The sequence below is a fragment of the Lolium perenne genome, chromosome 4 (assembly GCF_019359855.2).
Source record: "Lolium perenne isolate Kyuss_39 chromosome 4, Kyuss_2.0, whole genome shotgun sequence".
NCBI lineage: Eukaryota > Viridiplantae > Streptophyta > Magnoliopsida > Poales > Poaceae > Lolium > Lolium perenne.
In genome coordinates, this window is record NC_067247.2 from 90366826 (window position 1) to 90391667 (window position 24842).

The following is a 24842-nucleotide window of genomic DNA, read 5'->3' on the forward strand; positions in this document are numbered from 1 at the left end:
TTGTTGTTCCCACCATCCTTCTTCAACGACGAGACAGCAGCGTGGCCGACTCGGAGGCCCCTCCTACACGGATGATGATAGATGCCGGTCCTGGCGACCCCTTGGATGGAATCAAGGAGCAAACACCTTGTGATCTCCATGAGGTGTTCAGGAAGGTTTCTGTTAAGGTGGCGGTCGGCTATGTCTTACCGGCATTTGGACCTGAAGGTGAGCCGGCAACATGGCATGGCAATCCGATTCCAGCTGGCTATGCTCGTGTCGGGGTGGATTCAGTTGTCCCGTCGTGGGAGACATTGGAGCTCGATATCCCTGGAGGTGATGGGGGGCTTACACTCAGAGAGGTGCTGGGAGAAATCATTCTCTGGGAAAAGAAGAACATCAGGCTGCCAGGCTGGGTAGCACCTAGTACCAGTCGTCCCAGCAGGTCACCATCACCTCCTCCAGGTGATCGCAGGCCACCATCACCTCCTCCTACTGATCACATGTCGCCACCATCACCCCGTGGGTACGACGTCGACCACGACATCGGTAGTCCATCTCCATCTCCAGCGCCGCCGCCTCCGCCCACTAAGACTCGGAATGCACCCAGCCGGAAGCGTTTCAAGAGTCCTGTCCGCAAGATGTCGCCCCTCCCAAAAGTACCAAAGGTTCCTCCCCCCCGTCCTTACGATCGTACCCCGGAGGAAAATGATGCCATTGTTAAGAAATACAATTATGATTTTTTTCATAAGCCAAAACCTCCAGCGCCAGAGCCATACACAGAGAAGCAAATAGAATATGCTACTAGTTTTCTGAACACACCATCGCAGTATGAGTTACACGAGAAGAAGGATGACTATACACGCACTCTTGCGAAGGTAATTGACCAAAAGAAGGATGAAAAGGCTAAGGAGAAGGACATTGCTGGCATGAGCAAATCATCAGCTAGAAGTGCAGCTGAGAAAAAGTCAAGTTCAACAAGTGCACCCCTCAAGGCCAAGCAAACGACAAAAGGCAAAAAGAGAAAGGAAGTTCCCCTCCTCGGTGCTCAGCCCAAACAATCGATCCCAGCACTCAAAGTGCTTAATGTTCCCAAGGTGTACCAGGAACATGGTGGTATCGATATGGAAGAAGCTGCAAGGCTAGCGGCTTCATGTTCAGTTACCGTGGAGGAATTGCTACTTGCAGCAGATGCTGCACTACCCATTGCTGATATAGCTCCTAAATTTGTCTACGGGGCCGACTTGGTCAGCAGAGAGCAGCTGCATAAACTGCCAACACATATGTGGAATTTGCATCAGTGGTACCTTGATGCATGCAAGGAGAACATAATGTACATCGTGGCGAGTATACCATGGGAATATTACTACCGAAAGGAGGAGATCCATATTGAGATGAATGAACTACGCAGTTATTCAATCTAGATGCCCTCGACAAATCTCTCATGAGTTGCTATTGCTTGTAAGTTGTTAACTACATATAAGTTCATTTTCATTCAGTTCATGTTCGTTTTCATTGCATATATATACTCATTATATCTTATGTGTTCTCTTATGCAGACTGAAGATCAGTGAATGCAAAAGTAATAATATTATCAATGTTGGGTTTATTGACCCAGATAAAATACATGTTGAAACGGTGAAGCATAAACACGAAGAAACGGGGGGAAACCTACTAAGGTTTTTGGGGGAGCAATATTTCTGTGATTCAATATTGTTTCCTTACAACTACGAGTGAGAGTCTTAATGATCTTTTATGCACATTCAATTTTTCTTACTCGATGTTAAGTGTAATTCCTGACGTATATGCATAACATGTGCAGCTTCCACTGGATTCTACTAGACATTCAACCTGATAAGGGAATAGTTGAAGTAAAAGACCCACTGAGTAGAGGCGTGGACGGGTTCCAGGACTTGCAGAAGTTGCTCCAAGTGTAATTTCCTTCATCGCCGCGCTTTATCTTTCGTGAGATATCAATTAATTTTCCACTCATTCAATCATTCTTTTGCCTGGCAGGGCTTGGCAAGCTTTGAAGAATCATCATAAGGAGATTACCTTTGCAAAGAAGCTAACATTTACTCCTGTACCGTGCCCCCAGCAGCCACAAGGGACGAATCTATGTGGATACTACGTTTGCGAGTCCATTCGCATGTTAACCACAGAGAAGCAGAACAAAAATAAATTCGACGTAAGCAATAACATTCACAACTTTATTTATTATCATCAATATTTCGTTATCAAGACTGATATAGTCATACTCATCTCATTTTCGTATATAGGTCGACTTCATGCGGGACAGACTCCAACCAAAGGAACACGCACTAGGAATCGCGGAGGAACTGGCGGGACTTTTGGTTAGAGAAGTAATAAACAACAAAGGCTTGTTTAGTCCAAATAGATGCTCTACCTCCAAATAGACGGTAGTTAGTACCGCTTGTCGATCGTGAGCTCCATGTATATATGTAGGGAATCTACGAATATGTGTAAGGGGAATCGACTTTTGCTTCCAATATTTGTTTGATCGATCTATATATATATATATAATGAATGAACGTGTACAACTTCTAGTAGCGTACAAATATATGCAACTTTTATTTTCGAACGAAAAAAATGAAATAACAGGCGGTCGGTGGCGGGGGGAGGGGTGCTGCACCCCTCAAACCCTAAAGCAGCAGCGTTGTGCGCGCGCCACGTAGAAGGCCTTTTGTCGCGGGTGGTAATACCGCCCGCGACAAAAGGGCCTGTGCCCTGCGCGCCCCGCGGCGGACCTTATGTCGCGGGTCGTAAGCGACCCGGGACAAAAGGTTGACCCTTTTGTCGCACCTCTCTTGTCGCGGCTGGCCGCCCGCGACAAAAGGCGCTTACCACCCGGATCAAATGGCCTGTTTTCCACTAGTGTTTGTCTTGTCTAGAATATACTATGGAAACATCAGCAATATCTCTTTTTCCTGGTTTGTGTCACAGACAAGACAAAGAGGACATCAGCCTGTTTCATCAGCTTTTTGAAGAATAGCTGCAGTTTTCATTCGTTCATGCAGTACCTTGAGCATACTGATTCACCAGCCTTATTATTCTCTCATGGGAGATACCATGTACGCATTAATGTCTTATTAAATTAACTTAGAGAATCATCTAGATGTTGAATCTGGAAGGCAGTTGCACAAGAAGGTCTACTATTTTGTTTAATTAATTGTTGTTAAGATCATTAAAGTTCTACACCTATGTATCCCTATACAACCGCGGTGACTTGTGCTATAGGATGTGATGCCTGTGATAACTGACATAAGATGATTAATATAGTGTATCGCCAAGATATAGTGCTATTTTTGACAATGTAAAGTTCGAAGTAATTATTCCACTGAAATTGTTTGAAATTATATGTACTCTCTTTCTGCTTTCAGAATCCTGCAATATCTTGCCAGGTGTTGGGGCAAGATGCCAGACAGTGAAGAAAACCCCAAAGGCAACACGAGGATATGGTGAAACCGGACGATGACAACTTCTGTGGATGGTGGCACGCTCGTGGATGGATGCAGGACCGACCATCGCACGGTCAATAGCGAGCTCTTGGGGAACGGGCGTGGCGAGAAAGTCAAACAGTAGAGTTCCGGTTGCGGACGGAGGAGCCATTATCTTTGTTCATGAGATGGGGAGGAAGCCATGTGAGGCCCTAATGGTCTGCTTCTGTCCGTGTGTTGTTGCTTAGATACGTAAATCAGTGTTGCTTAATTACTTACTACCCGAGATGTTGATTCCTCCGTCGTGATAATCAGTGGAATGTTGAAGCTCTAAATACGAAGAAACTAATATTCTCTATTTAGATTAATTTCTTTGTATATGAGCAACGAAATAGGGATGAAAGTGAAGATTTGATAGATAGGAAATATTTGTATTTGAGTCCAGACCAAAGAAAGAAAGAAACCAGCTGCGATTGCGATTGCTTTTGCTTGCTTGAACGACAAAAAAAAAAACAACTTGGTGAGATAATAAAAAGAAAGAAACCAGCTGCGATTGCGATTGCGATTGCTTTTGCTTGCTTGAACGACAAAAAAAATACAACTTGGTGAGATAATAAAAAGATCCGCCTATGCATATGTTGAGTTTAAAGTATGTGTGAGAACGGGCCGTCGGTCCGTTGGTTAGAGCATCCCCACTCGTTGGCGCTCCCCACGCCCAAATCCGGCGAAATTTTCGTCCGGATTGGATGAAGTTTTGGCGTGGGGAGCGCCGAAGTTCCAGCCGTCCCCCCGGCAGGAAACCCCCAACCTCGACCATTTGACATATTTCAAACAAATTCAACATAAAATTTAACAAGTTCGGCAAACAAGAGGACGAAAATTGCTGAAACAAATTCGGCGATAACAGTACAATGTTTAACAAGTGCTGAAACAAATGAAGCACACAAATTTCACAATTTTTCAAACAAATTAAGACAGACTAGTTGGCGTCGGCGTTGGCGTTGCCTCGGAGCCTCCATATGTGCTCCACCAGATCATCTTGCAGCAGCTGGTGCATTGTAGAGTCTCGAATCTCCTGGCGCATAGCAATGAAGGCGGCCCATGATGGAGGCACTTGGTGATTAGGCTGTGCAAGAGGACCCTCTCTCTCATATGGTGCTTCTTGCTCAGCCAGAGGAACCGGATGCTTTCGCTCATCTTCAATAATCATGTTGTGTAGGCACACACAGCAGTTCATCACCTCCCACATCTGATCTTTGGACCAAGTCATAGCGGGGAACCGGACGACAGCAAATCTCTGCTGTAGGACACCAAATGCTCGCTCGACGTCTTTTCGGCAAGCTTCTTGTTTCTTGACAAACTCGCAAAGTTTGGGGGTGCTAGGGTTGGAGATCGTCTTCACAAATGTTGCCCACTTTGGATAGATACCGTCTGCAAGGTAGTATCCTTTGTTGTAGTGCCGACCATTGATCACATAGTCCACCGGGGGAGCATGACCCTCAACAAGCTTGGAAAAGACCGGGGAGCAGTTTAGGACGTTGATGTCATTGTTGGATCCAGGCATACCAAAGAAAGAGTGCCAAATCCAAAGATCATGGGTAGCCACTGCTTCAAGTATCACAGTGCAGCCTTTTTTGTGACCCTTGTACATACCCAGCCACGCAAACTGACCGTTCTTCCAATGCCCATGCATGCCGTCCATGCTTCCCAGCATCCCTGGAAAACCTCTAGCTTCATTTGTTGCAAGGATCCTCTGAGTGTCTTCGACAGTGGGTGATCTCAAGAAATAGTCCCCGAACACTGCTATGACGGCCCTGCAGAAGCGGTAGAAACAATCAAGGGCGGTGGACTCCGCCATCCGAAGATAGTCATCTGCAGTATCACCGGGAGCTCCATACGCCAGCATCCTCATAGCCACTGTGCACTTCTGCAGTGACGAAAATCCAACCAAACCAGTGCAATCCGCCTTGCATCTGAAGTAGGGATCAAAGTGGCGGATGGCATACACAATTTGCAGAAATAGCTTTCTGCTCATCCTGAAACGACGCCGGAAAACAGTCTCACCGTGCAATGGATTGTCGGCGAAGTAGTCGGCGTACAACATGCAGTAGCCCTCCATTCGCTGTCTCGGCTTGCACTTCCGGCGACCTCGTGCCGACCCACCACGCCGACGAGTTGCCAGTCCGGCGTACATGCTTGCCAAGCAACCAAGGATCATCATGTGCTCCTCGTCTTGGGCGGCTGCTGCCATCTCTTCTTGCATAAGCTCGACGAACATCTGCTCCTCCTCTTCGTCCGAGTCCATGGCCGGCGAGGCAAATGGACGAACACCTGACGGGCGTGGTCGAGGCAACCCGAGCCGCGAGCGACGACGAGCAAGCAGGCCGGAAAACAGGCCGGCGGAAGAGCAGCCAGATAGGCCGTCGTCCAAACACGGCGGAATATAGGCAGGTGGGGAAGGAGTGGCGGCGCAATCTGGGCAACAAGCCGGCGGGGTGGTGGGCGAGAGAGATACGAGGGGTGGGGGAGAATTTGAGCGACGTGGCGGTGGGGTTCGTGCGTCGAGTCACCGACAGATCGGGCCCTTCCCCGCTTTTCACTCGTCCGGAGTCCCCGAGAGCTCCCCGGGGGGCCGGGGGGGGCGTGGGATCGCCGGATGAATTTAGGCCCAAATCCGGACGAAAACGAGGAACCGGGGGCGCGACTGGGCCGAATTTCGCCGTCCGGATGGAAAAAACGCTCGCCGGGGGCCTCCTCGGGGGGACGAGTGGAGATGCTCTTAGCTCTGCGGGAGCGCAGGCTGCCGGCCAGTGTTCGAGTCCTGGTACTCTCGCTGTGCACTCATGGAGTTTCTTCTATAAAAATAAGCCAACAGGTGATAGTGCCTGGGTTGGTCTCATTTTTTTTTTTTTAGTTTAAAGTATGTGTAGCACACCAGCGGTCTTTATAAGGGCGGTGCATGATTGAAGATTATGCATGAAGATACTAGTGCTGTTCTTATTCTCACATTTGCTTACGTTTTGTTTTTTGTGTTTTTAAATTACGTGTATTAATTATAGAGTATATATACAATGTACTACAAGCTAGTAGGCAGCCGGTTTGTATCATCAACCGAGAAAGGCTAGATAAGGAGACGAGAAGGTGCTGTGTTCCTATAGATCCTAGAGATTTAGTCATTGCTACCAGCATAACTACCCTCTTAGAGAAATGAGCCGCCCCGGCCATGCATGCATCCATCACACATAATGAATGCCTAATTGAGCGGAATATTTATTGTTTGGTTTCCCTAGACCAGCTGCCATGTCAGCAATCCATGGCAGTAGTAATCTAGACCATCCATTCGCTCCATCAAGCAACAAACAGGAAAGAACCAAAAACAAAATTAGGCATCATCCCGCTCTTCTTCCCTCGTCTAAAATTAGAACCTACCTGGCTCTTCTTATAAGTACAAGTCGGTCGTCATACTCCGCGTGCGGATTGCGCGTGTGACTATGACTTAAACTTTGACTTTGTCGAGGAGAGAAGAGCGAGGCGTGGACTCTCCGGCTGGGTTCGGGGCATTGTAGTGGCGCTCCAGCGAGCGACCTTACTCAGGTTAGAAAGTGCTTCTCTGGTTTCAGATTGATTTGCGTTGTGCTTTGTTGGTTCAATCTGATAATGGTTGTTCGTGCATCTCACTCACTCAGGCTTGATTCAGATGAATGCTCCGCGGCGGCCAACTCTTGTTATTTGACTGCCAAGGACTATTTTCGTTGGAGCCAGAATGGTTGCAGCCAGGCCATGCGCAGACCGCAGAGGCTGCTGGCAGGGGAGGCTGCAGCAGCATATTGTCCCAATCCGCAGGAGCGAAGTCGTTGACGGCCAGGTCCTGCGGCGACATAGGCGAGATGGCCTGCAGCGAGAGCAGCTGCGGCGGCGGCGATATCAGCGAGCAATTCTCCGTAGTTACCTGCAGCGAAGCCGCCATCAATGGTGCAGGCAGCGAACCTGTTAGCCCAGCGAGAAGAAGAACATAGACAAAAGAAGAACATAGACAAAACTAGCAGTTCCCAGCGAGAAGAAACCGCAACTGCTGCAAAAAGGAGGTGGCACTGAACACGGCACTGCTGGGATAAGAAACAATCTTCTTACAGAAAATCTCATCTGTAGTGGCATTGCCTAGTGAGGACTAAGGACATGATGTCTATCGAGTAGTTGGTATCCGTCTCCGATCAAAGAAATTTTGAGTTTCCACGTCTATCATAGATAGATATGGAACAGAATGTCAGACTCATATGGTCCCAGTCGTCCGTTCTCTCCAGGCCAAAACTGTGAACCTTCTTGGCGCTCACATACCAAGAGAGGCCATCCTCTTAGGTATTTGGCCTTGATAATACTAAGCCACGGTCCTCCCTCATCCCTGAGCATGCACCTTATTAAAGTTCCTAGAGGCCAAATGCCTAGACCCCCACCCCCATGATCTTTAGGGGTATAAATATCAACCCATTTGACCATGTGATATTTCTAGTAGCCATTGATATCCCGCGAGAAGAAACAAGATAGCTCCTTATCAAAGGTGACATGAACAACGGCAGAAGTCAATGACGACAATTTTACTGCCTTTGGAGGTGAATCTGGCCCACCACGGTTCAGCCTTCGATCTAACTTGAGCAACCAACATTTCGAGGTCCCTAATAAAGATCATGGTATCCCGAATCGACATCCCCAAATAAGTAATGAGGAATGAGGAAAGGCGACAATTGACATTGTCCGCAATCCTCTGCTGATCCTCTGGAGGGTACCCCGAAAGTATAATCTCGCTTTTTTTTTTATCAAAGTTGATTCTGAGGCCAGACATCCCTTCAAAGCACAGAAGGACACTTAGATTCTGGATATCTAGTTCTGATCCCTCCACCATGATCATGGTATCATCGGCATATTAGAGGTCGGTTACCCCTCCTCTAGGAATAAGATATGATGGCCAACCACACCAAAGATGTGGCCAACGATATTAGCTTTCTCTAAGATCTCTCCAAGCGCATTGACTGCAGAGTTAAAGAGAAGGGGGAAGATGGGATCCCCTTGCCTCACACCACAGGAGAGCCGAAAGCAGGGGCCCATCTCCCCATTGATGTTGATTGCAGAATTACCACTCATGACAAATTGCGGTGATGAACTGATCGTCGAGCCTTGCCTCTGAAGGAGTTGGCAAATGAAATGTCAGTCCAAGAGATCATAGGCCTTCTGGAAATCTAATTTGAGGAAGACCCCTTTGTGACGCCGAGTCTTTACCTGATGTATGATCTCCATGATCTCATGTAATATCCGCTTCGTAGGTATTGATTCGATCAAGAGCACGCCAATGTTTTGAGTAATCCAAACAAGATGATCTCACCATTGTCTGGATGGTACCATTCCTTTCCACAATACATGTCTTTTTTAGCAATCTATACAAGCTTATATTGTAGAACGGATGTAGTGTTGTTGTTGAAATATTTTTTTTTCGGGGGAATGTTTATTAGAATGTCATAATTGGCATATGCTTCATGTCTACTTACAAGTTCTTAAGTGCTGAATAAACCCATCAATGTACCTCTCGTGGCACTGCCTGTTGGCCACGATCTCTTGCAACTTCTTAGCGCTGGCGGCGAACACCCTACTGTCAACGACGGCGCGAACAGCTCCGACAACATTGTCCCGGGAAAACGACCCATCCTCGTCGTTTCTGGGCACTAGCACCCCGACCTTCCTCTCCTCCATGAGCCGCGCGTTGGGGCCTTGGTCACCGGCGATCGGGAGCATGATGAGAGGGTGCCCGAACTGGAGCCCCTCCAGGACCGAACCCCACCCGCAGTGCGTCAAGAAGGCGCCCACGGCGCCATGCGCCAGTATGCTCATCTGAGGAACCCACCGTGCCGCCACGAGCCCGCGCTCGCCGGTGCGCTCCACGAAGTCGTCTGGCAGGAGGCTGTCTCCTCCGCGGAAGCCGACGGGCCGCCTCAGCGCCCAGAGGAAACGCGTCCCGGCGAGCTCTAGCCCGTGAGCCAGCTCGCGGAGCAGCTCGGCGCGCATTGGCGCCTCGCTTCCCAAGGCGACGTAGACGACCGACTTGGCCGGCTGCGCGTCGAGCCACCGCATGATCGCGTCGTCCTCCGCGTTCTTGCCGGCTTCTCGGTCGCAATCTCCGTCGGGCTTCGTTGGTGGAAGCAGCAGGCTTTCTGGTCTAATATCAAAACTTGCATTGGTATTAGACTTTCTGGTCTAATATCGTAGCTAGTGCATTAAACACCTCTTTTCTATAATGAACTTGTTGAGTACGCTCGTACTCATACCACTCTTAAATCCCCTGCTTAGATTGTCTGAACCATCTGGAGGAGGATAACGACAACCCTGAAGGAGCCGACATCATCGGCTATGAAGAACCAGACCTCTCTGGAGGTGTCGAAGGTGTAGACTACCTTATAGTCTACGGAACCGGGGAGGGTTCCGGAGGAGAGCAAGCTTAGACCGATAAATAGTAGTAGTATTATCCGAGCAGTACGAACTTTTAGTACTTTACTGCTCGTGGGAATAAATGTACAACCTAGTAAGACTTCTATATTGTAAGCTAAGATGGGTTCACCTCGAACCCAGGAGTATCCCTCTTAGGACCCAAGAGGAGCTCCGAGATGATATGTACATTATGCTTGTAATAATAAATGAATGAGTTATGGACCTGCTATGTTCTGTTGTACTACTCTGAGGGATGTAATATTTGCGGAATGGTACTTCGTGAATGTTATATCAACGACTGGCATACTACAATATGCAGTGGTATGCAGGGCCACCTCCGACGCTCAGCAACCAGCCGGTCGGGACGCGGTAGCCCGGCGGGCAGGGGTAGTGCGACGCGCAAAGCGCCTCCGCCTCCCGGAGGGTTAGAGATACGATGGAAGCCATCGGACAAAGTGATGAGGTTTGCAGATATGAGTCTAGATGTGATATGTAAATGGAGGCCAAGCCGACATATATATAGTGAAAAAATGGCGGGAGGACGGAGGCGGGAAGCAGTGGAAAGAGCGGGAAGAAAAATAGGCAGGAACGCAATGGCGCCGAAAACATTAGTCCCGGCTCATGGAGGATGGGGACCGCACAGGTCGGCCGAGCAGCAGCCGTTGGCGGCGGTGCTACCTAGTGGGAGGACGGCATCGGCCTCCTCTGCCCGACCTCGACACCGAGCATGGCGAAACGGTCAAGGTCTCATCTCCCATCCCATCCATGCCTCGCCACTACGGCCTCTTGTTCATTTGATTCATTGGACTTGAGGAAGACTAGGACGAGAAACAATAGCAGAAAGGAAAAGTAAAGCAAGTAGCACAAGTTGATGCTGCATTTGGGACATTGCCGCTTCATTACATAGCTCATTAATTGATGTCAGTCTATGGCTAGGGCTGGTCCGTAGATTTTGGGGTCCCTAGGGCGAAACGACACAAATGGTCCCTTTTTTATAGTGGCAAAGTTTTCCTAGGGCTGGGGTTTTTGGATTATGCCCCCCTACTCTAGAAATTTCTTAACGATATATATTTATGCTAAAAAATATATATTAATTAAAGTTTAAGCATGATTGGTGTTCTAGGATCCTTAACAATCTCACTCAAGCTTCGCCACTTGGTCCCACACAAAAGAATTAAAAAGCATTAGTATTCAGCAAGATAAATATTAGGGTAATGCAATAACAAACTAAATACTATTTACATTTCAAAGATCCATGGTCCTGGAAAGCTTGGTCAAGAAATTTGAAACTATTTATTTCTGTTGATCACATGAACTATATACTGTGATTGTTATTTTTGCCAATAGCTGATTGGATTCGTAGCATAGAAAACAAAAAATTTCCTACCGCAAGACGAATAAATCCAAGATCTAATCTATGGAACACCCAAGATCTAATCTACAAGATCGAAGCAACGAGATGGAGATGAGACTAACCCTCGAAGATTCCAAAGCCTACGAGATTAATCTCGTTGTTGGTGTAGACGATCGTCCCCGGTGCTGCAATCCGGCAGCACTTCCGTACTCGGTCGCGCGTACGGTGTCGATGAAGCTCCTTCCTCTCCCGTTCCAGCGGGCAGCGGAGGTGTGGTAGATCTCCTCCAAACTCCAGCAGCACGACGGCGTGGTGGTGGTAGTGGAGGAAGAAAAACTGCAGGGCTTCGCCTAAGCCGGAGCAGCGTATGGTGGAGGGAGAGGCGGCCAGAGGAGGAGGCAATGGATGGGGGGTGTGGCCGGCCACCCCCTCCCCTCTTTATATAGGGGGGCAGCCGGCCAAGGTGGCCCCCTTTCCCATCTAGGGTTAGGGGGGCGGCGGCCAAGAGGGGGGAGAGGGCTTTCCCCTCCCCCAAGTTGATCCCCCCCTAGGAAACCCTAGGGGGTTGGCCGGCCTGGGCCTTGGGGCCATGTGCCCCTGGCCCATTAGGCCAGGGAGCATCCCCTCGGCCCATGCTAGGCCTCCTAGGTCGTGGGCCCCATGGAGGACCCCTCCGGAACCTTCTAGAACCTTCCAGTCAACCACCGGAAAAATTCCGAACATTTCCGAAACCCAGAAATCAACTTCCCTTATATGAATCTTATTCTCCGGACTATTCCGGACCTCCTCGTGACATCCTGGATCACATCCGAGACTCCGAACAAACTTCGTCTCCATACCATATTCAAATCTACTTATGCGACATCGAACCTTAAGCGCGTCACCCTACGGTTCGCGAACTATGTAGACATGGTCGAGACTCCTCTCCGAGCAATAACCAATAGCGGGATCTGGAGATCCATAATGGCTCCCACATATTCAACGATGACTTAGTGATCGATTGAACCATTTACATACGATGTCAATTCCCTTTGTCTCGCGATATTTTACTTGTCCGAGGTTTGATCATCGGTATCTCCATACCTTGTTCAACCTCGTTACCGACAAGTACTCTTTACTCGTACCGTGGTATGTGATCTCTTATGAACTATTCATATGCTTGCAAGCTAATCAGATGACATTCCACCGAGAGGGCCCAGAGTATATCTATCCGTCATCAGGATGGACAAATCCCACTGTTGATCCATATGCCTCAACTCACACTTTCCAAATACTTAATCCCATCTTTATTGTCACCCATTTACGCAATGACGTTTGATGTAATCAAAGTACCCTTTCGGTGTAAGTGATTTACATGATCTCATGGTCGAAGGATTAAGACAACTATGTATTGAAAGCTTATAGCAAATGAACTTGATGACTTGATCTTATGCTACGCTCATCTGGGTGTGTGTCCATTATATCATTCAACTAACGACATAACCTTGTTATTAATAACATCCAATGTTCATGATCACGAAACCATGATCATCTATTAATCAACAAGCTAGTTATACAAGAGGCTTACTAGGGACTCCTTGTTGTTTACATAACACACATGTATCAATGTTTCGGTTAATACAATTATAGCATGTTATATAAACATTTATCATAAACACAAAGATATTATAATAACCACTTTATTATTGCCTCTTGGGCATATCTCCAACAAATTTCTCCCACTTGCACTAGAGTCAATAATCTAGATTACATTGTAAGGTACCTAACACCCATGGCATTCTGGTGTTGGTCATGCTTTGCCCTTGGGAGAGCTTTAGTCAACGGATCTGCAACATTCAGATCCGTGTGTACTTTGCAAATCTCTACTTCACCATCTTCGATGTACTCGCGAATCGAATGAAAACGCAGCTTGATATGCTTCAGCTTCTTGTGTGACCTTGGTTCCTTTGCATTGGCGATGGCACCCGTGTTGTCACAATAAATGACTAACGGGTCCAATGCACTAGGAACCACACCAAGCTCAACAATGAACCTCTTCATCCATACCGCTTCCGATGAAGCCTGCGAAGCCGCTTATATATTCAGATTCTCGTTGAAGATTTCGCCACCGTGCATCGCTTGGAACTGCTCCAGCTTCTTTGCCGCACCATTCAATATAAACACGTACCCGCATCGAGACTTAGAGTCATCGGGATCGGTGTTCCAACTTGCATCGGTGTAACTAGTTACAACGAGCTCTTGGTCACCGCCATAACAAAGAAACATATCCTTAGTCCTTTTCAAGTACTTCAGGATATTCTTGACCGCTGTCCAGTTGTTCCATTCCTGGATCACTTTGATATCTCGCTGGTCAAACTAACAAAGCATGTGCGATATCCGGTCTAGTACACGGCATGGCATACATGAGAGAGCCTACTGCCGAAGCATAGGGGATCTTGCTCATCCTCTCTCTTTCTTCTGCTTTGTAGCTGGACCTTGAGTCTTACTCAAGACCTTACTGGCAACATAGGCAAGAACCCCTTCTTGCTTTCATCCATTCTAAACTTCTTTAGAATCTTGTCCAAGTATGTACTCTGTGAAAGGCCTATTAGGCGTCTTGATCTATCTCTATAAATCTTGATGCCTAAAATGTATGCTGCTTCACCAAGGTCTTTCATTGAAAAACATTTATTCAAATAACCTTTAACACTACTTAATAGTTCTATATCATTCCCAATCAATAATATGTCATCTACATATAATATCAGAACGCCACTGAGCTCCCACTCACTTTCTTGTAAATACAGGCCTCACCATGAGTCCGTATAAAACCGAAGTCTTTGATCACTCTATCAAAGCGTAGATTCCAACTCCGGGATGCTTGCTTCAGTCCATAAATGGAACGCTGAAGTTTGCATACCTTGTCAAGATTTTCAGGATCAACAAAACCTTTGGGTTGTATCATATACAACTCTTCCTCAATATCACCATTAAGGAACGCCGTTTTGACATCCATCTGCCAGATTTCATAATCGAAAAATGCAGCTATTGCTAACAAAATCCTCACAGACTTTAGCTTCGCTACAGGTGAGAAAGTCTCATCGTAGTCAACTCCTTGAATTTGTCGGAAACCCTTTGCGACAAGTCGAGCTTTATAGACAGTAATATTACCATCAGCATCTGCTTTTTCTCTTAAAGATCCATTTATTCTCGACAGCCTTGCGGCTATCGTAAGTCTACCAAAGTCCATACTTTGTTATCATACATGGATCCCATTTCGGATTTCATGGCTTCTTGCCATTTGTTGGAATCTGGGCTCATCATTGCTTCTTCATACGTCGCAGGGTCCTCATCATTGTTGTCCACAATCATGACATTCAGACAGGGATCATACCAATCAGGAGTGGTACGTTCCCTCGTCGATCTGCGAGGTTCAATAGCTTCCTCGTTCGAAGTTTCATGATCATCATCATTCGCTTCCTCTCCTATCGGTGCGAATGTGCAGGAATTTCTTCCGCACGCTGCGCTACTCGATCTATGAGAGAAGGTTCATTAACCTCGTCGAGTTCTACTTTCCTTCAGTCACTTCTTTAGTGAGAAACTCCTTCTCATGAAAGGATCCGTTCTTGGCAACAAAGATTTTGCCTTCGGATCTGTGATAGAAAGTATACCCAATTGTTTCTTTAGGGTATCCTATGAAGACGCATTTCTCCGCTTTGGGTTCTAGCTTGTCAGGTTGTAACTTCTTTACATAAGCTTCGCAACCCCAAACTTTAAGGAACGACAGCTTAGGTTTCTTTCCAAACCATAGTTCATACGGTGTCGTTTCAACGGATTTAGATGGTGCCCTATTTAAAGTGAATGCGGCTGTCTCTAATGCATAACCCCAAAACGACAACGGCAAATCGGTAAGAGACATCATAGACCGAACCATATCTAACAGAGTTCGATTACGACGTTCGGACACACCATTACGCTGTGGTGTTCCGGCGGTGTCAAGCTGTGAAAGTATTCCGCATTTCTTTAAATGCATGCCAAACTCATAACTCAGATATTCGCCTCCGCGATCGTAACGCGTAAACTTAATCTTCTTGTTACGTTGATTTTCTACTTCACTTTGGAATTCCTTGAACTTCTCAAAAGTCTCGGACTTATGTTTCATAAAGTAAATATATCCATATCTACTCAGATCATCCGTGAAGGTTAGAACATAACGATAACCACCGCGCGATGCTACACTCATTGGTCCGCACACATCGGTATGTATGATTTCCAATAAGTCCGTAGCTCGCTCCATTGTACCAGAAAATGGAGTCTTAGTCATTTTTCCCATTAGACATGCTTCGCATCTGTCAAGTGACTCAAAGTCAAGTGACTCAAGAAGTCCATCGGAATGGAGTTTCTTCATGCGCTTCACTCCAATATGACCAAGACGACAGTGCCACATATAAGTAGAATTATCATTCAATTTCATTCGCTTAGCATTAATGTTATGAACATGTGTATCACTACTATCGAGATTTAACAAGAATAAACCATTCATCTCAGGTGCATGGCCATAAAAGACATTACTCATATAAATCGAACAACCATTATTCTCAGACTTAAACGAATAACCGTCTTGCATTAAACAAGATCCAGATATAATGTTCATGCTCAACGCAGGTACCAAATAACAATTATTAAGGTTTAAAACTAATCCCGAAGGTAGATGTAGAGGGAGCGTGCCGACAGCGATCACATCGACTTTGGATCCATTTCCAACGCGCATCGTCACCTCGTCTCTTGCCAGGCTTCGTCTATTTCGCAGTTCCTGTTTCGAGTTACAAATGTGAGCAACCGAACCAGTATCAAATACCCAGGCACTACTACGAGAACCAGTAAGATAGACATCAATAACATGTATATCAAATATACCTTTCTTTTTGACGTGGCCGCTCTTCAGATCGGCCAAGTATTTGGGGCAATTGCGCTTCCGGTGCCCCTTCCCCTGGCGGTAATAGCACACAGTCTCAGGTTTAGGACCAGCCTTAGGCTTCTCAGGATGCGGTGCAACTTTCTTGCCGCCCTTCTTGAAGTTACCCTTGTTAGGCTTGCCTTGCTTTTTGAAACTGGTGGTCTTGTTGACCATCAACACTTGGTTCTCCTTCTTAATCTCTACTTCAGCAGATTTCAGCATGGAAAAGATTTCAGGTAAATCCTTATTCATGTTCTGCATGTTGTATTTCATCACGAAGTTCTTGTAACTTGGTGGCAGTGATTGAAGGACACGATGAATACCCAGCTGGTTAGGGATCATCATCCCCAAGTCATTGAGCTTCTTCGCATGCCCGGACATGACGAGCATGTGCTCACTAACGGAGCTGCCTTCTTCCATCATGCAGGTAAAGAACTGCTTCGAGGCCTCATAGCTCTCCACGGCCGCATGAGTCTCAAAGATAAGTTTGAGCTCACGCATCATCTCACAGGGGTCGTGGTGCTCAAAACGCTTTTGGAGCTCTGCCTCTAAGCTGCACAAGATGGCACACTGAACTTCGGAGTACCGAGTTGCCCGAGTCTCATAAACATTCTTTATGTCCTCGGACACTGCAGGAGGTGGTGGGGGACCTAGCGGTGCTTCGAGCACAAATTGCAGGTTTCCACCAGTGAGGAAAATCCTCACATGACGGAACCAGTCAGTGAAGTTGCTACCATTGCCCTTAAGCTTTTCTTTCTCTAGGAACTGGTTAAAATTGATGGAGGGGGGCGCCATGATCTACAACATATTTGCAAAGAGTTTAGACTAAGTTTATGATAAATTGAGTTCAATTTAATTCTGAAATTAACTAGGTGAACTCCCACTTAAAACAACATCCCTCGCATTGTTTTAGTGATTACACGAACCAAATCCACTACACCAAGTCCGATCTTCACGAGAAAAGATGTAGCTTCAAAGGCGAACACTCAAAGTGTTCATCATATCATTCATATGACTCATGCTCTACCTTTCGGTATCCCGTGTTCCGAGACCATGTCTGTACATGCTAGGCTCGTCAAGGCAACCTTGGTATCCGCGTGTGCAAATCTGGCTTGCACCCGTTGTATGCACATGTAGAGTCTATCACACCCGATCATCACGAGATGCTTCGAAACGACAAGTCTTAGCAACGGTGCATACTAAGGATGAACACTTTATTATCTTGATATTTAGTGAGAGGGATCATCTTATAATGCTACCGTCGTGATCTAAGCAAAATAAGATGCATAAAAGGATTAACATCACATGCAATTCATAATGTGTGATATGATATGGCCTTTCATCTTTGTGCTTTTGATCTCCATCTCCAAAGCACGGACATGATCTCCATCATCACCAGCATGGCGTCAAGGTCAGTGGCGCCGCTTCATGGTTGTCCATCACTTATAGCTACTATAACAACTACTTGAAATAAAGCTATTACATGATGAATAGACACGCAGGTCTTTAACAAAATTAAAGACAACCATTAGGCTCCTGCCGGTTGCCATAATACAATAATGAACATCTCATACATCAAATATAATCATCATCACATCATGGCCATATCACATCACCAAACCCTGCAAAAACAAGTTAGACGCCTCTAATTTGGTTTGCATATTTTACGTGGTTTAGGGTTTTCGAGTAAGATCCAATCTACCTACGAACATGAACCACAACGGTGATACTAGTGTTGACAATAGAAGTGTAAATTACAATCTTCACTATGGTGGGAGAGACAGACACCCGCAAAGCCACTTATGCAATACAAGTTGCATGTCAAGCGTGGAGCAAGTCTCATGAGACGCGGTCATGTAAGGTTAGCCCGGGCCGCTTCATCCCACCATCCCGCAAGAAGCAAAGTACACAAACTAAAGCAACAAGAGCATCACCGCCCACAAAACCATTGTGTTCTACTCGTGCAACAGATCTATGCATAGACATGGCTCTGATACCACTGATTGGATTCGTAGCATAGAAAACAAAAATTTTCCTACCGCAAGACGAATAAATCCAAGATCTAATCTATGGAACACCCAAGATCTAATCTACAAGATCGAAGCAACGAGATGGAGATGAGACTAACCCTCGAAGATTCCAAAGCCTACGAGATTAATCTCGTTGTTGGTGTAGACGATCGTCCCCGGTGCTGCAATCCGGCAGCACTTCCGTACTCGGTCGCGCGTACGGTGTCGATGAAGCTCCTTCCTCTCCCGTTCCAGCGGGCAGCGGAGGTGTGGTAGATCTCCTCCAAACTCCAGCAGCACGACGGCGTGGTGGTGGTAGTGGAGGAAGAAAAACTGCAGGGCTTCGCCTAAGCCGGAGCAGCGTATGGTGGAGGGAGAGGCGGCCAGAGGAGGAGGCAATGGATGGGGGGTGTGGCCGGCCACGCCCTCCCCTCTTTATATAGGGGGGCAGCCGGCCAAGGTGGCCCCCTTTCCCATCTAGGGTTAGGGGGGCGGCGGCCAAGAGGGGGGAGAGGGCTTTCCCCTCCCCCAAGTTGATCCCCCCCTAGGAAACCCTAGGGGGTTGGCCGGCCTGGGCCTTGGGGCCATGTGCCCCTGGCCCATTAGGCCAGGGAGCATCCCCTCGGCCCATGCTAGGCCTCCTAGGTCGTGGGCCCCATGGAGGACCCCTCCGGAACCTTCTAGAACCTTCCAGTCAACCTACGGAAATATTCCGAACATTTCCGAAACCCAGAAATCAACTTCCCTTATATGAATCTTATTCTCCGGACTATTCCGGACCTCCTCGTGACATCCTGGATCATATCCGAGACTCCGAACAAACTTCGTCTCCATACCATATTCAAATCTACTTATGCGACATCGAACCTTAAGCGCGTCACCCTACGGTTCGCGAACTATGTAGACATGGTCGAGACTCCTCTCCGAGCAATAACCAATAGCGGGATCTGGAGATCCATAATGGCTCCCACATATTCAACGATGACTTAGTGATCGATTGAACCATTTACATACGATGTCAATTCCCTTTGTCTCGCGATATTTTACTTGTCCGAGGTTTGATCATCGGTATCTCCATACCTTGTTCAACCTCGTTACCGACAAGTACTCTTTACTCGTACCGTGGTATGTGATCTCTTATGAACTATTCATATGCTTGCAAGCTAATCAGATGACATTCCACCGAGAGGGCCCAGAGTATATCTATCCGTCATCAGGATGGACAAATCCCACTGTTGATCCATATGCCTCAACTCACACTTTCCAAATACTTAATCCCATCTTTATTGTCACCCATTTACGCAATGACGTTTGATGTAATCAAAGTACCCTTTCGGTGTAAGTGATTTACATGATCTCATGGTCGAAGGATTAAGACAACTATGTATTGAAAGCTTATAGCAAATGAACTTGATGACTTGATCTTATGCTACGCTCATCTGGGTGTGTGTCCATTATATCATTCAACTAACGACATAACCTTGTTATTAATAACATCCAATGTTCATGATCATGAAACCATGATCATCTATTAATCAATAAGCTAGTTATACAAGAGTCTTACTAGGGACTCCTTGTTGTTTACATAACACACATGTATCAATGTTTCGGTTAATACAATTATAGCATGTTATATAAACATTTATCATAAACACAAAGATATTATAATAACCACTTTATTATTGCCTCTTGGGCATATCTCCAACAATAGCTACTTGTGTACATGTGTATTGATGGCGCGAACTAGAAATAATCAGAGAAAAAATCATGTGGGTCGGTGTTGTTCTGCACATTTGAGAAGGCCTGAAAGAAATCTTGTCATCGAGGAAATTATCTTGAAAATATTTAAATATTATTTTCTTAAAAGGAGTCAGAGTATAGGCACGGTAAGCTATAGCTTGAGCCTTATTTATTTTTTAGAGTTTGAAAACTCTACTACCTAAAGAGTATGAATATAAGTGTACTAAGTGTGCAAATAAATCTTGGATGAAGGCCCTAGCTGTTGAGGACCCAAGGAGGATATCTTGTCTGATGTCTTGGATGAAGAGCCAAAACTGTGAACCTTCTCGGCGCTCACATGCCAAGAGAGGCCACCCTCGTAGGTATTTGTCCTTGATAATACTAAGCCACAATCCTCCCTCACCCCTGAGCATGCGCCATACCCATTTCAGCAATAGGGCCTTACTAAAGTGCCTAGAAGCCAAATGCCTAGACCCCCACCCCATGATCTTTAGGGGTATAAATATCAACCCATTTGACCATGTGATATTTCTAGTAGCCATTGATGTCCTGCCAGAAGAAACGAGATAGCTCCTTATCAAAGGAGACATGCACTCCCTCCGGCAGCAGTTATAGCCCCATAATATACCAGTGAAGGCTGGAAAGGGAGGAGTCAATGATGATAGTTTTACTGCCTTTGGAGGTGAATCTAGCTCACCACGGTTCAACCTTCGATCTAACTTGATCAACCAACGTTTTGAGGTCCCTAATAAAGATCCTGGTATCCCGAATCGACATCCCCAAATAAGTAATGGGGAATGAGAAAAGGCGACAATTGAGATTGTCCGCAATCCTCTGCTGATCCTCCGGAGAGTACCCCGAGACTACAACCTCACTTTTTCTTTTTATCAAAGTTGATTCTGAGGCCAGACATCCCTTCAAAGCACAGAAGAAGGACACTTAGAATCTGGATATCTAGTTCCGATCCCTCCACCATGATCATGGTATCATCGGCATACTATAGATCGGTTACCCCTCCTCTAGAAATAAGATGGCCAACCAGACCAAAGATGTGGCTAGCGATCTAAGATCTCTCCAAGGGCATCGACTGTAGAGTTAAAGAGAAGGAGGAGATGGGATCCCCTTGCCTCACACCACACGAAGGATGAAAGCAGGGCCCACCTCCCCATTGATGTTGATTGCAGAATTACCGCTCATTACAAATTGCATGATCCAGGTGATGAACCGATCATCAAGGCCTCACCTCTAAAGCACTTGACGAAGGAAATGCTAGTCCAAGCGATCATATGCCTTCTGGAAATCACACTTGAGGAAGATCCCTTGTGACGCCGGGTCTTTACCTCATGTATGATCTTCATGATCTCATGTAATATCCGCTTCATAGGTATTTGATTGGATCAAGAGCACGCCAATGTTTTGAGTAACCCAAACAAGATGATCTCGCCATTGTGCGGATGGTATCATTTCGTTCCACAATACAAGCCTTTTTAGCAATCTATAAAATAGTTTGCAACCGCGGCTTATATTGTAGAACGGAGGAAGCATTGTTGTTGAAATGTTTTTTTTACGGGGAAATGTTTATGAGAATGTCAGAATTGGCATATGCTTCATGTCTACTTACAAGTTCTTAAGTGCTGAATAAACCCATCAATGTACCTCTCGTGGCACTGCCTGCTGGCCACGATCTCTTGCAACTTCTTAGCACTGTCGGCGAACACCGTACTGTCAACGACGGCCCGAACAGCTCCGGCAACATCGTCCCGGGAAAACGACCCATCCTTGTCGTTTCTCGGCACTAGCACCCCGACCTTCCTCTCCTCCATGAGCCGTGCGTTCGGGCCTTGGTCGCCGGCGATCGGGAGCATGATGAGAGGGTGCCCGAACTGAAGCCCCTCCAGGACCGAACCCCACCCGCAGTGCGTCAAGAACGCGCCCACTGCGCCGTGCCCCAGTATGCTCATCTGAGGAACCCACCGTGCCGCCACGAGCCCGCGGTCGCCGGTGCGCTCCAGGAAGCCTTCTGGCACGATGCTGTCTCCGTGAACGCCGACGGGGGTCCTCAAGGCCCAGAGGAAGCGCGTCCCGGCGAGCTCCAGCCCGTGAGCCAGCTCGCGGAGCAGTTCGGCGCGCATCGGCGCCTCGCTTCCCAAGGCGACGTAGACGACCGACTTGGCCGGCTGCGCGTCGAGCCACCGCATGATCGCGTCGTCCTCCGCGTTCTTGCCGGCTTCTCGGTCGCAATCTCCTTCGGGTGTTGGTGGTGGAAGCAGCAGGCCGAGCGGGACGATCGGTTTGCGGTAGAGCCCAGCCAGGATTGGGATCGCGTCGGGCTCCAGCTCGGAGCAGCTCCGCACGGCGAAGAGCTTGGAGATCTTCAGCGTCATGAAGTAGCGGCTCATGATGGACAACCCCAAGGCGCCCTCTTCCGCCGCGAACTCCGTGGCGGCCAGCTCCGCCTCGAACTTCGGCGCCGCGCCCAAGGACTTGGCGATCGCCTGTCGTTCTTCCACGCGGGACTCCGGGGGCGCGCCGGCCATAGCCGCGATGGCCGCGGCGCACGGAAGGAACATGACGCACGGCACCTGGCGGTCGTGGGCGGCAGCGGCGACCCAGTGGTGCGAGTAGTCGACCACGACCCAGTCGGGCTTCCTGCCGGCGTCGGCACACGCGGCGTCGAGGAACGCGGCGAACGGCGCGGCGAGGCCGTCGAACGCCTCCCTGTGGAGGTCGAACTTGTCGGACGGGACGTCGCCCGTGGACTCGGCGCCGTCCGGGAGGCCCGCGACCTGCGGAAGGGGAAGCGCGACGAGGTCGACGAGCGGCGCCAGCGCGGGACGGACCGGCGGGAGGCGGGCAAGGTTGCGCGGGGTGGAGACGAAGGACACGCGGTGGCCCCGCGCGGCCAGGCGCTCGGCGAGCTGGAGGCACGGGAGCAGGTGGCCCATGGCGAGCCACGGGAAGATGACAATGTGCAGCGGTGAAGACCCGGCGGCGTCCATTGCCAACGACGGCAGAGGGTTTTGTGCCGGAATATGGAAATGACGTAGTTGCCGGGAAGCAAATTGCTGCTTATTTAACTTGGGGCGTTCTGGACGAGAGCCGGCTGTGCGTTTTGTCTACAGTTTGTTTTTGTTCGGACGGCAGCAATGCGTGATAACCAAGGTGTGCTTGGATTATGACGACCGCCTACTTGTCATGATCGAGTAGAAAAATTGCCAAGGAATTGATAGTTTCCCCATCGTTGATTTTACATAACGCGATCCCATCCTATCTATTGGCATCCAATTTTGTCTCATCCCAATATTGGTACTGACAACACAGGGATGCCATCACACTCCTGGAATTCTGTCAGTCTCCGTTGAGCGTGCTCATGAAGAACTGACTGCTCGGAACGAGATGTCACCTTCAGAACACGTGAATTCCAAAACAAAAGGTGCAATCTTAGCACGGATTAGGAAGAATAATTATGTGAATCGTTAGGAAGAGTACAACCAGAAAAAATCATCAAAATGATCCAGGATTGCATTTCAAACATCCAATTTTGTCTCATCCCAATATTGGTACTGATATGGATATGTCAGGCTCCAGTCAGAGACTTCTTAGTTCAAAACCAAAATAAAGCCAACGCCCAGGAATAGTAACATCAACATGCATGCTACGCTTTCTCCCAGGACAGAGGCAACATTGCAATTCTGACGGTGGAATCTTGGAGTAGGTAAAGACTGCTCAGCGGCAAGACGGAGGTTTTGCATTAGGAGATCTTCAGCGGACGCGATGCATTTTAATATCCGCGAGCGTCCGTTTGCGTCGCGACGCGGACGCTAAAATGATCACTTTTGTCCGCACGTCCGTTTGCGTCTGGATGCTGCTTCAGCGGGGCGACCTATTTATTTTTTTTTCTTATTTTTTTTTCCTCTACTCCATTTAAACATAGTTTCAAATAGTATATATTGAAACATGGTTTTACACAAACTAATACATAATTACGAACATGGTTTACACAAACTAATACATAGTTTGAACCATGGTGAACACAAATAAAACATTGCAAAATGAGGAAACCAGTTGTGTTGATTTCCGTATGTCCGCTGCCAAGAAAGAACATTCGAGGGCACACTCAGTCACCCAAACTGGAAAATCCAGCGGGAGATGGTGCCCTTGTTGGTTCTACCGAGGACGAACATCCAGAAACCTCCACTACTGGCTTCGTCTGGCCCGTAGCCAGATTCGCTGCAAAGAAAGAACACTCTAAGTTCTAGCTATCGGCATCCGAGCCGGATTCGCCGGTGTGGTAGTGCCTGCGGCACGCCGTGTTGTCGAACACCTTGACGATCATCTCATCATCACCCTCGTAGAGGAAGGTGAGCTGGCAGCCGCGCTCGAGCTCTAGGTCGCGGGCGAACTTGTCCCACCCCGTGTGCAGGTACATCTTGCCCTACCAGTCGAACAAGACCTCCACGGTCCAGCGGCAGAAGTTGCAGCTGGCCTCCCGTAGCTGCAAATGCGCCGGCTCGACGCCATCGACGAACTCGGCGAACTTGTCCGGGAGCCGCTTGATGCCGAGTGGGTCGTCGTCGATGCGGAGGAGAAACTCGAAGCAGCGCTCCTCCTGCGAGGACGAGGAGGGCGCAGGCGACGGCGAGCGTGGGGCCGTAGCTGCTCCACCACGGCGGCCCCTGCCCCGGCCACGGGGGCGCCCAGGGCCGTGGCCTCGACCGCCTCGCCGGCCACCAGGACCGGCCATGGACTTCCTCGTGGGCCTGGCTGCGTCGCAGGAACACCTAGGCGGCGCTACGGTCGAGCTTTGTGGCGGCTAGGGTTTCTGTGGAGGAGTGGATGAGGAAGAAGAACGCGCCCCCTTTATATAGGCCAGAGGCATGCGGTGGCCGCGGGAC

General features: G+C 48.0%; 1 protein-coding gene across 1 annotated transcript; it reads right to left on the reverse strand.

The window, feature by feature from the left end:
• Window positions 1-21560: 21560 nt before the first annotated feature.
• Window positions 21561-22964, reverse strand: LOC127346989 (UDP-glycosyltransferase 91B1-like). The gene has a single exon (XM_051373225.2). It carries the CDS (start codon window positions 22944-22946, stop codon window positions 21561-21563), a length of 1386 nt encoding a protein of 461 aa, XP_051229185.1. The 5' UTR covers window positions 22947-22964.
• Window positions 22965-24842: the final 1878 nt, after the last annotated feature.

What these genes read in the sequence shown, in the direction of transcription:
- LOC127346989 (XM_051373225.2), bottom strand. Translation starts at nt 22,946, where the DNA reads ATGGACGCCGCCGGGTCTTCACCGCTGCACATTGTCATCTTCCCGTGG.